Source organism: Oryx dammah, unplaced genomic scaffold (genome assembly GCF_014754425.2).
Source record: "Oryx dammah isolate SB20612 unplaced genomic scaffold, SCBI_Odam_1.1 HiC_scaffold_12, whole genome shotgun sequence".
Lineage (NCBI taxonomy): Eukaryota > Metazoa > Chordata > Mammalia > Artiodactyla > Bovidae > Oryx > Oryx dammah.
Genome location: NW_024070196.1, coordinates 69,338,650 through 69,353,383, shown reverse-complemented (window position 1 = coordinate 69,353,383; position 14,734 = coordinate 69,338,650). Strand labels below are relative to the sequence as shown.

The 14,734-nt window shown below is 52.2% G+C and overlaps 1 protein-coding gene across 4 annotated transcripts in view; it reads right to left on the bottom strand.

Moving 5' to 3' along the window:
• Positions 1-14,734, bottom strand: part of SFI1 (SFI1 centrin binding protein) — a 93,048-nt gene that overhangs the window by 8,495 nt on the left and 69,819 nt on the right. For all 4 annotated transcript variants that reach the window (XM_040251072.1, XM_040251071.1, XM_040251073.1 and 1 more), the window contains 8 exons: positions 9,973-10,103; positions 5,270-5,351; positions 4,777-4,955; positions 4,011-4,086; positions 3,411-3,506; positions 2,972-3,048; positions 2,200-2,302; positions 1,005-1,101 (listed from right to left, as the gene is read on the bottom strand). In XM_040251072.1, the coding sequence (XP_040107006.1) occupies positions 1,005-1,101; positions 2,200-2,302; positions 2,972-3,048; positions 3,411-3,506; positions 4,011-4,086; positions 4,777-4,955; positions 5,270-5,351; positions 9,973-10,103 (841 nt within the window). The remainder of the gene's footprint in view (positions 1-1,004; positions 1,102-2,199; positions 2,303-2,971; positions 3,049-3,410; positions 3,507-4,010; positions 4,087-4,776; positions 4,956-5,269; positions 5,352-9,972; positions 10,104-14,734) is intronic.

Genomic DNA, 14,734 nt, shown 5'->3' with positions numbered 1-14,734 from the left:
GATCACCTTACCTGCCTTCTGTGAAACCTGTTTGCAGGTCAAGAAGCAACAGTTAGAACCAGACATGGAACAATGGACTGGTTCAAAATTGGGAAAGGAGTACATTAAGACTGTATATTGTCACCTGCTTTTTAACTTATATGCAGAGTACATGATAAGAAATGCCGGGCTGGATGAAGCACAAGCTGGAATCAAGACTGCCAGGAGAAATATCAATAACTTCACATATGCAGATGACACCACTCTTATGGCAGAAAACCAAGAGGAACTAAAGAGACTCTTGATGAAGGTGAAAGAAGAGAGTGAAAAAACTGGCTTAAAACTCAACATTCAAAAAAAGAAGATCATGGTATTCACAACCATCATTTCATGGCAAACAGATGGGCAAACAGTGGAAACAGTGACAGACTTTATTTACTTGGGCTCCAAAATCACTGCGGATGGTGACTGCAGCCATGAAATTAAAGACGCTTGCTCCTTGGAAGGAAAGCTATGACACAGCTAGACCATGTGTTAAAAAGCAGAGACATCACTTTGCCAACAAAGGTCCGTCTGGTCAAAGCTACGGTTTTCCCAGTAGTCATGTATGGATGTGAAGAATTTGACCATAAAGAAGGCTGAGCGCCGAAGAATTGATGCTTTTGAACTGTAGTGTTGGAAAAGACTCTTGAGAGTCCCTTGAAATGCAGAGATCAAACTAGTCACTCCTAAAGGAAATCAACCCTGAATATTCATTGGAAGGACTGATGCTGAAACTAAAGCTTTAAACTTTGGTCACCTGTTGAAAAGAGCCAACTTATCAGAAAAGGCTGGGAAAGATTGAAGGCAGGAGAAGGGGACAACAGAGAATAAGATGGTTGGATGGCCTCAATGACTCAATGACCATGAGTTTGAGCAAGCTCTGGGAGACAGTGAAGGACAGGGAAGCCTGGCGTGCTGCGGTCCACGGGGTCACAAAGAGTCAGACATGACTGAACAACCACCGTCTAGCGGGCCCCACTTACCTCTACTCAGCACCAGCTGGGCCTCCCTGACAGCCCCATCCGCCTGCTCTCGGTAATACACCTGCACAGATGCTGCCTCTCGCCACTCAAGCAGGACCTGAGGGGCAGAGGCGCAAGAGTGTGGTCACGGCACGTCCCCACTTCCGGGGGTCACCCCCGCTCTGTGGCTGGCTCCCTGTGGAGTGAACGGCATTCGTGGGGGCTCCAGGAAGTGCGTGCCATCCACACAGACCCAGGCCACCATGCCCAGGCCCCTCGCAAGGAGCCCTGTATCCCAGGCGATGGGCCCAGAGGAGCTGAACTTCACACAGTGCCGTGAAGACGTCAAGTCTGACTCGGCTCTCATCCTATTTGTTAAGTGGAAGCTTCATGTCACGTACGCTTTCATGCGTGAGGCAGACGCGAAATCACAGTAACAGGACAGAGGGTGCCTACCGCCTGCTCCCCACACAGTCACGAACTCCACTCCCCAGAGGCCTCCTCCCTTCCGAGCCCCGACCGTCCTTCCAGAGCGGGGCGCTCACACCGGCCTGTGAACCTCCCTGAGAGCAGACCCGACCCTGACCACGCGGAACTGCTGTTCGTCCACGGAGGCCCCAGAGCTGCCAGGACCAGCCCCGGGCTCCCAGCAAACTGCCTTCTTCTGAAACGCCCCCGAGTTAAGGACCACCTCCATCACGGTATGTGCGCCCTGTCACGTGATGTGACTTGTTCCCACAGCCATGTACCCCCCAGCCCATGGAGCCAGGGCTCACCAATTCCTGCCAACCGTGACTAATGACCTCACATTCCCAGATGCTCTACGGAAAGCCCCCGAGGCCATGAATCCCGGAAGGCTGAAGAGCAGCAGGGGTCAGGGAGGCCTCCTCACTGTACATCCCGTGCTGATATGAGGACACGGAGGTGTGGCGTCCCAAGGGAAAGTTCCACGTGTGTGGGAAACCCTGGTTCTAGGCAGAGCTGGTTCACAGTCAGTATACGCCCTGCCTTTGTTTTATGGATGTTGGTTCAGAATTCAGGAAAAGGAGCAAGTAAACAAGCCCGCCTGCTGGCCCAGCTGTGTGTGTGCAGAAGGGCGCTGTCTCTTGTTCTGGGCTCCTCGTTCAGTTCATGCCTCTGGAGGCACTTCCAGGCCGCCCCCTCACAGGAACACGGCCCCAGCCCCCTGGGCAACCAGCTGGCCCCCAGGGCTCACCTTGGAGCACAGAGTCCTTCTGTAGTGAGCTGCTGCCCGGGACGTCTTCTTCGCTTCGTCCGCTTGGGCCACAGTGTTCTCTCTCCAGCGATGTAACACACGCCTGTGGGCACACGTGGGGACAGGGTGACCTGGGGGTGGACAGTGCGAGGCTCTGCTCAGTCGTGAATCGAGGTCTCCCCACACCCAAGCGTGTCTGTCGCACGGATGATTCACGTTGACTGCGCACCCCGCATGTGGCTGAGCAGTGCCGTGGGAGCACCACGGGCACCAGGGCCTTGTGCATTGAGGCACCACAGGGAACACAGGGCTGCAACCCGGCAACAGGGGCGCTGCACCTGCGGCGAGAGAGGTGCAGCCGGGAGGAAGGAGGAAGCAGCCTGCAACAGCAGGTGCTGAACAGACCGAGGCGGGGAGGAAAACAGCGGAGCCAAGGGGCGCGAGGTGCAGACACTCCCAGAGGCTGGAGAGAGGCCTAGAGCAGGGGGTGGGGGAGGGCGCCTCCCGCAGGTCTGAACGGGGCAGGGAAAGGTGCTCAGATGAACAAGACATGCGGGAGATGGCACAGGTGCCTCCCAGAGGCCCTGCTCAGCACGCAGCACGGGTTCAAGACACATGAGGCCCCAGTGAACAGCACCAGCGTTGGAAACACCGAAGTCTCGCTCTCAGCAGCAAGAGGAAGCCAGGTGTGACTGCCAGACCCTGGTCAGAGTCCCCCCAACCTGCCGGGGTCTGCAGCCTGCTCCCCGGTCCCTGGGATGCGCAGACTCACCGCAGCAGCCGCCTCTTGTGCCGGCTCTCCCTGGCAGCCACCTCCTGCAGCACGCTCCGCACCCGGCTCTGATACACCTGCAGGCGAGCAGGAGACTGGAGGACCCGGGCCGCAGCACTCCCTGCCCTGGGGCATTCGCAGGGGTGCAGGACCTGTGCCGCCCAGAGCAGGCAGCACAGAGGGTGGGGGGAGGCCAGGAGCCCACGCAGCAGCAGGGAGAGGACCGGCTATGCTCACCTGGTGAGTCCAGCCCCCAGGCCCCCGGGGAAGGATGGGGAACTAGCTGAGGGGTGTAAGACCCACTGGCCAGGGCACTTGCTCTGAGTCCTATGGAATTACTACCTCGGGAGGGGCGGGAGAAAAAAGGAAGGGCAACAAAGCCTTCGGAATCGCCCTCCCTGCCAGCCGAGGAGGTCTGGGGGACCAGGGCATCGCGTACCCCCCAGGTCTGCAGCGCCCTGTGCAGCAAGCTGTGCTGGTGGTGCAGGTCGGCTTGCGCCAGCTTCTGCCACTCAGCACTGCGCAGGGCCCGGCGCTGCGGACAGGAGAGAGCCGGCCGCCGCAGGCCCAGGGCTGAGCAGAGCTCAGCCGTGCCTCGGTCTCACTCTTAGTTTGGGGGAGCTCGGGTAAAGTGGTTATTAACCCCAAGCCCAGCATCCTCCTCTGTAAACAAGCAGTTCTTAGAGGGCTGTGAGGATGACATGGGGCAAACGCCTCCTGCAGGTCAGTGCGAACCAGTATCAGTGTGAACATTTTTCACCCTGAAGAGGACGTCTGTGAACCGTGAGACCAGGAACTTTAGACTCAGAGTGTCCAGGAGGGACAGCCTGGCACCTAATACAATGGGGACCTATGAGCCCGTCATCTCACGAGACCAGCTGGGCACTCACCCCACCTGCCACCCGGCCTCCCGTGCACACTCAGGGGAAGGTGGTTTCCGCGGGACCGTGGAGGAGACCGTGTGTTCACCCTGACTCACCCCGATGAGGCCCCACCCACCCACAGCCCCAGGCAGGCGGCGCCCATGCCAAGGCCTCACCTCCTGCCACCTGGTCCAGGCCCAGTGCAGAAGCCACGCCGTGTGGAACCGTGCAGCCCGCACACTGCCCATCCTCCTGCAGGGAGACAGCTGGCGCTCAGCCCAGACCCTGCGAAGGCCCTCTCAAGGGGCACCCCACTGCAGCTGGGACCCTGCCCAGGGGGTCTTAAACACGCAGGGGAATCAAGACCCTTTGGGAACAGCTGCCAAAGGATTTGGGCGTTCCACTCAGAACAGCACTCGTGCAGCCCAATTTTTGTGGACAAATTCACAGGGCTCTGTGTTCATGTGGGAACAGGTAACCGAGGAGGAGGTTCAACGTGGCCAGAGTTCGAGAGGTGAGAGACCCTTGGAGCACAAAGCGGATTAAGAGAGAACCCAGGGCAGGACGACGCCTGCAGGGCACACGGGGCTGTCCACCCTGGTCCCTGACTATGGGGCGTGGTGAAACCAGCACAGCCTGCCCCAGCCACGGGCGCTTCAAGTAGCCCCAATCAGTGAGCAGGATGGAGCTGACGGGCAGGACCTCAGGTCCACAGGCCCTGCTGACCAGCCAAGGTCCTGAGCCCAGAGATCCACGAGCGCCCCAGGAGCCTCTCACTGCAGCCCCGGCTTTGCTTAGACTGTTTCAAGTTGAATTCTGAACCCAGGCTGACACGACCACCTCCCACCCTCTACCCACAGACGCTCAGAGCTAACAGTCTGCCACTACAGTCAAAGCTGCCCCAAGCCGGGAAGGGTTGCCGAGGCACGAGTGGCCACTCACTCTGTTCTGAGCCCTTGGGCGCCCTCCCTCCAGACACAGAAGGCCTTCCTGAGCCGCCTGAGGTGGTGGTGGGCACAGGCCAGTGCGTGCTGCTGCTGCTCCAGGCGGTGTGCCGCTGCCTGCTGGCGCCACATGGACCACGACTGCTGCAGAAGGTGCCGCTCTGCGTGGAGCACAGCCTGCGGCAAGAGAGATTGGAAGGGTCACAGAGGTGGCGGTACGGAAGCCAGGAAAAGTCCAGGCCACGAAGATGACCAAGGCGGAAGAGCGGGAGGTGCAGGAGCTGGGCAGGCCCAGGAACCATCTGCAGAGTCCACTGACAGACACAGAAACAGGTGCCAAGCCCTGCCCTGGCCTTGCGAATCCTGGCTGCAGGTGACTCGCCCTGCAGCACGGGTCCGGGTCTAGCAGCATCCTCATGGGCAAGGCGCCAGGTGCAGAGACCTGAAGCAGGCCCCGCACATCCCGGCACCTCCCCGGGGGCATCACTCACCATCCTCTCTGCCAAGCGGTGTTCTTGATGCTGAGATGTCTTCTGACACCAGATGGCAAACACCTGCTTCTCTAACATCTCCCTGAAAGAATCCAAGTGAATAACAGCAGAGCACTAACTCCACAAGAATGAGAAGGTCCAAATGACTGGGTTTCTCTTATATTAAGAACCAAATAAGCCCAGGTGGGGAGCAAGGAAAGTGGACAAAAGCCAAACCCCCCAAATGACCCGACACATTCCACACTTTAAGGAAGAGACGTCACTTTGCCGAGAAAGCTCTGATCAGTCAAGGCTGGGGGCTTCCCTGACAGCTCAGTTGGTAAAGACCCTGGTTCAATTCCTGGGTCAGAAGATCCTCTGGAGAAGGTAGGCTCCCCACTCCAGTATTCTTGGGCTTCCCTGGTGGCTCAGGTGGTAAAGAATCTGCCCGCAATGCGGGAGACCTGGGTTCAATCTCTGGGTTGGGAAGATCCCCCGGAGAAGGGAAAAGCTACCCACTCCAGTATTCTGGTCTGGAGAATTCCATGGACTGTCAGTCCATGGGGTCATAAATAGTCGGACATGGCTGAGCGACTTTCATGGTTTTTCCAGGAGTCATGTAAGGACGTGAGGGCTTGACCATAAAGAAGGCTGAGTGCATCACCAACTCAATGGACATGAGTTTGAGCAAACTCCAGGAGATAGTGAAGGACAGCAAAGCCTGAGGTGCTGCAGTCCATGGGGTAATAAAGAGTTGGACATGCCTTAGCGAATGAACAACAATAAGGCTTTAAAAAGATGCTGTACATCATTAGTCATCAAGAAAATGAACCAGCTCTCCACATAGCCACCGAAATGGTGAAGCTGAAAAGGCTTCAAGAACAAATGTTGGGGCTTCCCTGGCAGTCCAGTGGTTGAGAATCTGCCTTGCAATGCCAGGGACACAAGTTCAAGCCCTGACTTCAGAAGATCCCATGTGCCGTGGAGCAACCAAGCCCATGTGGCACAACTAGTGAGCCTGTGCTTTAGAGCCCTTCAGCCCCAGCTACCGAAGCCCGCATGCCCTTGAGCCTGTGCTCAGCAGCAGGAGAAGCCGCTGCAATGAGAAGCCCACACAGCGTAACTGGGGAGCAGCCTCCACTCGCCACAAGTAGAGAAAAGCCTGCAAAGCAACGAAGACCCAGCACAACCAAAACTAAAGAAAGAAACATTTCAACTTTGGTGCGGATGCTGGAGCAACCAGAACCCTCAGGTTTTCTGGTGTGAGCAGAAAATGATACAGCCACCTACAAGATTAAGCAGATGCCCGCCCTGTGACCCAGAAGTCTACTTCAAGGTATCTACCCAAGAGAAGTGAAACGTACCCCACTAAAACAAAATGTGCACAGCAGCCTTAGGCACGATGGCTGCAAACTGGAAAACAACTCCTATGTTAAAACAGATCGAAACAGTGTCTGAAATACATACAACTGAGTTCTACTCAGCAAGTTAAAAACAGCCACAGATACATGCAATAACCTGGCTCAATCTCAAAAACATTAGGCTGAACTTTAAAAGACTCGAAGACACAATAGAGCAGGTACTATATGATCCCACTGTGCAAAGTTCAAAAGCACGCAAAAATGAACCTAGAATGGCAGAACGCAGAACAGGGATTACCTATGGGGGTAGGAACTGGTGGAAAAGGGCAGGAAGGAACTCTCTGGGATGATGGAAGCATTCTGTATCTCAGCTGGGGTGCTAGTTATCCTAGGACGCAATTTGTAAAAATTCAATCTACTTTCTTAACGTCTATACCTTTTACTGTATGTAAATTTTAGCTCAATTTTAAAAAAAAGGCAAACGGTACTGCCTCATTCTCATTATAATATTTCACTGGCTGGTTAATAAACTATTATTTTTAGCCATAATTCATGAGATTCCACCATGAATTCAGTTTATATTCCTGAAATATTTTTTTAAAGTACCCCAAGAATTATGGAAAGATAGAACATACGCTTCTTTTTTTGGAACTTTGACTTGCTAAACTCGAAACCAAACTCATGGACATCAATTTACCTTAAGGGCCACGAATCAGTTCCAGGGGATGGATTATCCTTCTCAATGGTCATGGCAACCCTGTCGGATATTATCAATTCATCTCCATTTTACATTTGAGGAAACTGGGGCTCAGAGAGACTGAGTGACTTGCCCAGAGTGTAAAGTGTGGGTCTGAACTCAGCCAGGCCTGTCGGCTTCTAAGCCAGGTTCTCAATCACTCTGCGTTCTTGTGACCTAGGAAGGCAGGAACCTAAAAACCTAAGCTGTCTAAGAAGATCCAGCTAAACCCAAAGAAGTAATGTCTAATCTTTTTCACCAGCCTTCAAGCCTTCCTGACTCCCTGCCTGGATTCGCCCTCCACCCTTTTGTCTCAAGTGATGGTTCTAAACTTGCCCAAGGCGGATGCCAATCACATCTCTTTTAGGAGCTCCTCTGGGCTGCTTTGAAGGTGCCCTTGATTTCTGGTCCCACGACATCCCAAAATACAAACAAGCAAGCAACAGAACCAGCTCATTCGTAAAGGAAACGTGTGTTGTAGGTAGTGAAGCCATTTGTTGAATGCCTCTTACGTTAGATCTCAGTCCTGAAACTAAGGCAAAGCCCCTCTCTGCAGCAGAGGGGGCAGAGGTAAGTGCCAGCCCACGCCAGCCTCTTTGCTTCATGGCCGCCCACTAAAAGCACCTCCTTGAACTTAGTGTACGGAGCCCAGGGTTCGGGCTGACCCTTTCACACCAGCGTTCGGCGTCCTCCAAAGCCAAGTGCACGTCAGCTTGTCCCAGTGCTGGTCCCTCCCCGTCTGCCCTAAGTGACGCACTGTCCTCAGGGCAATATCCAAAACTGTCACTACTTCCATGTACCTACTCAAACACCTGTCTGCGATCTACCTGCAGGGTCAGGCAGCCCCTCAGTCTGGCCCTCCTTGTCCCACCATCCACTCCCCACCACCCGCAAAGCAAGCCTCCCCAGGGCACACCCCTCAGCACCAGCTCTGAGCCCTGGAAGAACCTGTGTTGACACTCTGAGGACACATATGGTCTGTTCTTTAGGATTATTCTCCAGCTGTTCCTTGAGTATCAGTCTCTCCTTCTCACCAAGATTTAAAGTTCATACCAAGTCATAGGGCTCCAAAATCACTGCAGATGGTGACTGCAGCCATGAAATTAAAAGACACTTACTGCTTGGAAGGAAAGTTATGACCAACCTAGACAGCACTAAAAAGCAGAGACATTACTTTGCCAACAAAGGTCCGTCTAGTCAAGGCTATGGTTTTTCCAGTAGTCATGTGTGGAAGTGAGAGTTGGACTGTAAAGAAAGCTGAGCGCCGAAGAATTGATGCTTTTGAACTGTGGTGTTGGAGAAGACTCTTGAGAGTCCCTTGGACTGAAGGGAGATCCAACCAGTCTATCCTAAAGGAGATCAGTCCTGGGTGTTCACTGGAAAGTCTGATGTTGAAGCCGAAACTCCAATACTTTGGCCACCTCATGTGAAGAGCTGACTCATTTGAAAAGACCCTGATGCTGGGAAAGATTGAGGGCAGGAGGAGAAGGGGATGACAGAGGATGAGATGGTTGGATGGCATCACCGACTCAATGGACATGGGTTTGGGTAGACTCTGGGAGTTGGTGATGGACAGGGAGGCCTGGCATGCTGCAGACCATGGGGTCATAAAAGAGTCGGACACGACTGAGTGACTGGACTGAACCAAGTCATAAAAAGACCTTCCTCCTGATCCAGCAGCAAGTACCTGGACTTTGGAATCAGGGAGATCTGAATGTAAACACTGGCTGTTGTTACACAGGTGAGTCATTTATCACTTTGAACCTGTTCTCTCTGGGCTGCTGTGAGAAGCAAATTATTAGTGAAGATGATGTCGTCACAGGCAAATGGGCTTCTGTATTTTCCATTCTCCCCTCCCACAACACCTATACCTCTGTGGCCGACAGTTAGTCATTAACGATCTCTACACTGTATTTATTGCACTAACAGGTGGTGCAAACCTGCTCTCAGCAAGTCTGCCCCCAACGGGAGCTAAAAGGATGGAGTTCTGCCCATCCTAACTTTGTTGACAATATTTTCAAGGCTTCAAAAAGTCAGGTTGAGGGACTTCCCTGGTGGATTAGGGGCTAAGAAACCACCTTCCAATGTGAGGGACACAGGTCCCCGGTTGGGGTTGACAAAGGTCCCAGGTTGATCCCTGGTTGGGGAACTAAGATCCCACATGCCACAGGGCAACCAAGCTCACACTTACCACAACTAAAGAAGCACCCCAATGAAGACCCCATCCATCAAGAGGGAAAAAAAAGGTCTAGCAGAAGAGGAGCCAAGCATTTCAGGGAAATCACGCTCAAGAAAGCTGGCCAAGGTGATGCGATGTCCAACCACACCCTGATCCGGGAAGCTGATGGGCAGCTTTAAAGCAGCTCACTGCGGCTCGTGATGGGGGAAGGGACGTAAAACCAGAGCAATTCTCGAAGCACTTGTATACAGATGGGCAAATGTTTCCCCAGGGGAAACACAGGCTGTCACTTCCAGGCAGATGAGCTCAGTGAGCCCACAGTTGAAAATCCAGGAAGAACCTGGGCCAAGGGCACCGGCAGGCTGAGACATGAAACCAAGGGCTGCGTGGGCAGCAGACCCGGACCCGAGACACGGGGCTGGGTGCGGAGAGGAGCCGCGCGGGGTACCTGTGAAAGCACGCTGCCCGGGCATCGAGGGCTCGCTGCTGCTGGCGCCACTGCCAGAGTCTCCTCCACGCCTGGAAGGCTAAAGGCAGGGCTCTCTGCTGGAAGTGGCAGTCTGCTCTGGCCTGCAACAGCTGAGGGGAAAACCGTGAATGACCATTTGTACTTTACATTAAAAACGAAAAAAGTCTTTCCAGGTCCCATTCTCAAGGGAGGACTGCTTCCGATACAAACACCTTTTAAAATGAAAAGCATTACTTTTAATTTCTGCCAACATGACAGGTGAAAAATGAAATGACAGATGGAAAACTTTCCCTTTCATTAAAAGCGCATTAAGCGTCTCTCCCTACATTTGACCCCACATGTGTGTGTGTGTGTGTTTATCTAACGGTTTTCCCTGTGGCCCAAGTGCTCGTCCTCACTGCCCAGTTCACTGTCAGCATCTAACTCAGTGACATATATGGCTTTTCTGAACCTTAAATTTATTAGTCCTCTGTCGTGCGTGTTACCAATTTTTGTGTCCACCTGTGTCTTTTGATTTTATAATACTTTTTTGAAATACAGTCTTTAAATTTTTATGTAATTATAAAAGGCTACCTAATGTACCATAGGAACAGTAAAATCTACCATATGACCCAGAAACCCCACTACTGGGCATATACCCTGAGAAAACTATAATGAAAAAGGACACGTGTACCCAGTGTTCACAGCAGCACTGTTTACAACAGCCAGGACACGGAAGCAACCTAAATATTCATCAACAGATGAATGGAAAAAGAAGTTGTGGTATATATATCAGAATAAAGATAGATGTACGTATCTCAGAATATTACTCAGCCATAAAGAAGAATGAATTTGAGTCAGTTCTAGTGAGGTGCATGAACCTAGAGCCTGTTACAGAGTACAGTAAATCAGAAAAACGTAGCAAACGTATGCAGACATATGGAACCTAAAAAGAGTGATACTATCTGCAGGGAAGGACTGGAGATGCAGATGTGGGGAATGGGCTAGTGGACACGGGGGGAGGGAGCGAGTGGGAGGATGGAGAAGCAGCTTCAGCACACAGACACTGTCAGGGGTCAGAAGGATAGCTGGTGAGAAGCTGCTGAGTAGCACAGGCAGCCCCGTCTGGCCCTCTGTGATGACCTAGGGGGATGCGATCGGGGAGGGGGAGGGGGTCGTATGTGTGATTATGGCTGATTTGCACTGTCGTATGGCAGAAGCCAACACAAGTTAATAAAAAAACATGTATATTTAAATTAAAAATAGGAAAAAAAAAAAGGTTACTACTGTTCTGTCCAGTTTTAAGCTGGCTTACACTTCAGAACATTCAGAAAACTAAGATCGTGGCATCTGATCCCGACACTCCATGGCAAAGAGATGGAGAAAAAAATGGCAAGAGTGACAGACTTTATTTTCCTGGGCTCCAAAATCACTGAGGATGGTGACAGCAGCCACGAAATTAAAAGACACTTGCTCCTTGGAAGGAAACTTTTGATAAACCTAGACAGAGTATTAAAAAGCAGAAACATCACTTTGCTGACACAGGTCCATCTAGTCAAAGCTATGGTTTTTCCAGTAGTCATGTAGAGATCTGAGAGTTGGACCATAAAGAAGTCTGAGCGCCGAAGAACTGATGCTTTTGAATTGTGGTGCTGGAGAAGACTCTTGAGAGTCCCTTAGACAGCAAAGAGATCAAACCAGTCAATCCTAAAGGAAATCAACCCTCAATCTTCATTGGAAGGACTGATGCTGAAGCTTCAATATTTGGACCACCTGATGTGAAGAGCTGACTCACTGGAAAAGACCCCAATGCTGGGAATGATTGAGGGCAGGAGAAGAGGGGGACAGAGGGTGAGATGGTTGGATGGCATCACTGACTCAGTGGACGTGAGTTTGGGCAAACTCCAGGAGGTAGTGGAGGACAAGGAAGCCTGGTGTGCTGCAGTCCACGGGGTCACAAAGAGCTGGACACGGCTGGACGGCTGAACAAAAACAACTACTGTTCTATGGCTCCATCAGTAGGAAGATGTACCACTGACAGAACGATACAGACACCTCCATGATACAAAAGCTTGGGCGGGGGGGGAAGCATACACATGTGTGGCAGTTTTTAAGATAGGGCTGGCTGCAGGGAATTCCCCGTCAGTCCAGTGGCTAGGGCTTTCACCACTGGGGGGGCACGGGTTCTATCTCTGGTTGAGGAACTAAAACCCCCATGCCTCGGCCAAAAACAGTAACAACAAATAAAACCAAAAAACAAGACTGCAAACTCTTCAACCTTCCATTCCTTGAATCTGGGTGGACAGTGACTGCTTTGACCAATGGTGAAAGTGACACTAAGTGACCTCTAGGGCTAGGTCATAAAGGGCCACACAGCTCCTGTCCTGTTCGTGAGAACACTCCGGGAGCCCTGAGCTGCAACACAGGACGTCTGCTACCCCGGGGCCGCCATGCTGAAAGGAAGCCCGAGCCTCTGGGGAAGGCCATGGGTAGGCTCTCTAGTTAACAGTCCCAGTGGAGCCCTGTCTTTGAGTCACTCCAGCCCGGGAACCAGATGAGTGAGTGAGGAAACTAAGCTGAACGGCTCCAACCTCCCGCCACGAGAATCGGACCAGCAGAGACCCCAGCAGCACGGAGCAGAGACCGGTCAGCCTTGCCATGTCCTCTCTCAGTTTCTGACACACAGAATCCTTAAAACATAATAAAGTCGTGGTTGTTTTAATCCACTGAGTTTGGGGTGATTTTTTCTCCAGAGCAATAGAAAATTTCACAGCATGCCTATGTGTGTGTTTGTGACACACACTCCTACTCACACAGAAGAAAAAAATTATCAGGTTTACTCACCAAATGTCATCTTAGAGGCAGGATTATGGGTGTTTTTTTTCTTTTTTATGTCTTTGTACACTTCTCAAATTTTCTGTGATGTCTACCTATTGCTTATGGGCATTTTCAAGTATAAACAAGAGTAGAAGCAATAATATAACAAATCCCCACAGACTTCTCACCCAGCTTCAACAACAAGCAAACGTTCTCGCCATTCTTTGTAATATCTCTTCTTAAATAGAAGGAAATGCATAATACATTAATTTTTATCTTTTCTTAAAATAAAAGGCACTGACGTATTCCTGGATATCTGAACCAAGCAATAATACTCAGATTGTTAGCTACAGTTTTTTTTTAAAACACAACAGCTGAGCAGGGCTCTTACTATTTTTCAAACCATCCACTGTGTGGGCTGCGATGGAGGCCTGTAGAGATAAGGACTCGACCCTTGACCTTCTTCCAGTGCTGGGCCCCAGGGTTGAGCGGATCCCTTTTTTCCAGGGAGAAATTCAATGAGACCCTTTGCTTCTTTTCCACCTTGAATAAACATAACCTTTCAACTCGGGGGCTCCTGTGCTTTTTCTAAAAGGGCTCTTTTTTTCATATGCTGTTGTGCTTGCATTAAATAACCTTGAGAGACCAGGTAGCAAAGTCCTTTCCAAAAGAGCCACATAATCCAAAGGGATGTCAAAGAATGCACCAATCCTAAGCCTTTTCCAGGTATGGAAGGTAAAGGTGACCCAGAATCGACCCATGCCCTGGTCAGTCCCAAACATCAAGCACTGGGGTGGTCTTTGGGGTAAAGTCTGAAGCAGTCACCAGCAGCTCATGTTTGTTCGCCCGTGTCCCTCACTCGTCCAAACACGGTCAGGGCCTGCCCTCAGCCAACAGTTCAGGAGATGAATGGGGCAGGGCAGGCTCTGTGCTCAAGGAGCCTAGAGCCTGGTGGGGTGGACGGGGTGGGGGCAGCCAATGCCAGGTGATGAGAAGGCCACATGTGGGACAGGGGCAGGGGCCAGGGCTGACACCTGAGCTGAAAGGGCAGTGGTTAGACTGGGAAACAGGAGCAGGCAGAGAACACCCAGGAAGGACTGGCAGCTGGACTGTGCACAGCTGTGAAGGGCAGAGCGGACACAGGAACCGGGAGAAGAGCTGACAGGACCAGCTCCCAAGGGAGTCAGTATGATGTCCAAACCAAGCAGCCAGCCAAACTCCTTAGATCCTCGTGTCAGACTCGAGCAGCAGATAGGTGAGGAGGTGGAGAGGGCAGCAGCGAAATAACCACGAGGAGCCTGGTTCGTGTCCCCGCCCGTTTTCACCGGGGGAAGGCCAAGCAAAGAGCTGAGCAGCCCTTGTCCTACTGTGAGGCCCTGCAGACATCACCAATTGAACACATACTCCCCTGAGCCTGATGAGGCCTGGAAACCCACCTTTCTCAGTTCAGCGATCAGCCATTGTTAGAGCCCCCCACGGGCTGAACTGCAAGCCTTGTGAGAGTAGGAACCCCCTGTGCTTTGTATCATAGCTGCATTCTCAGGGCCTGGCTTGGTTTCAGGCATAGCAGCTGTTCAGTAAGTCTTTCTCCACCTGCCTCCTCCCACCACTGCGGGCACCTGTGTCTCACGTGGTTTAGCTCTGGGATATGGGACTCAGGCTCTCCACCTTCCCCAGCATCTCCCGAAGGTCCCACAGGATGAAGGGCTGGCTGAGGACAGTCAAGATGTGAACAGAATGGTTTGTACACTCATCACCTTCAGAGAGCAGCTGTGCTGTCAAAGCACATGGAGGCAGGGATGGGAGTCATGCAGACCGTGACACCCTTGGAAGGCCCTGGGGCAGAACCTCAAGCTTTTCACAGTGCCCTTGCCTCCAAACCAGAACACCAGGCCTCCTGACACAGGCCTTCCCCAAGAATCTCTCCAACACCAGCCGATTCGAG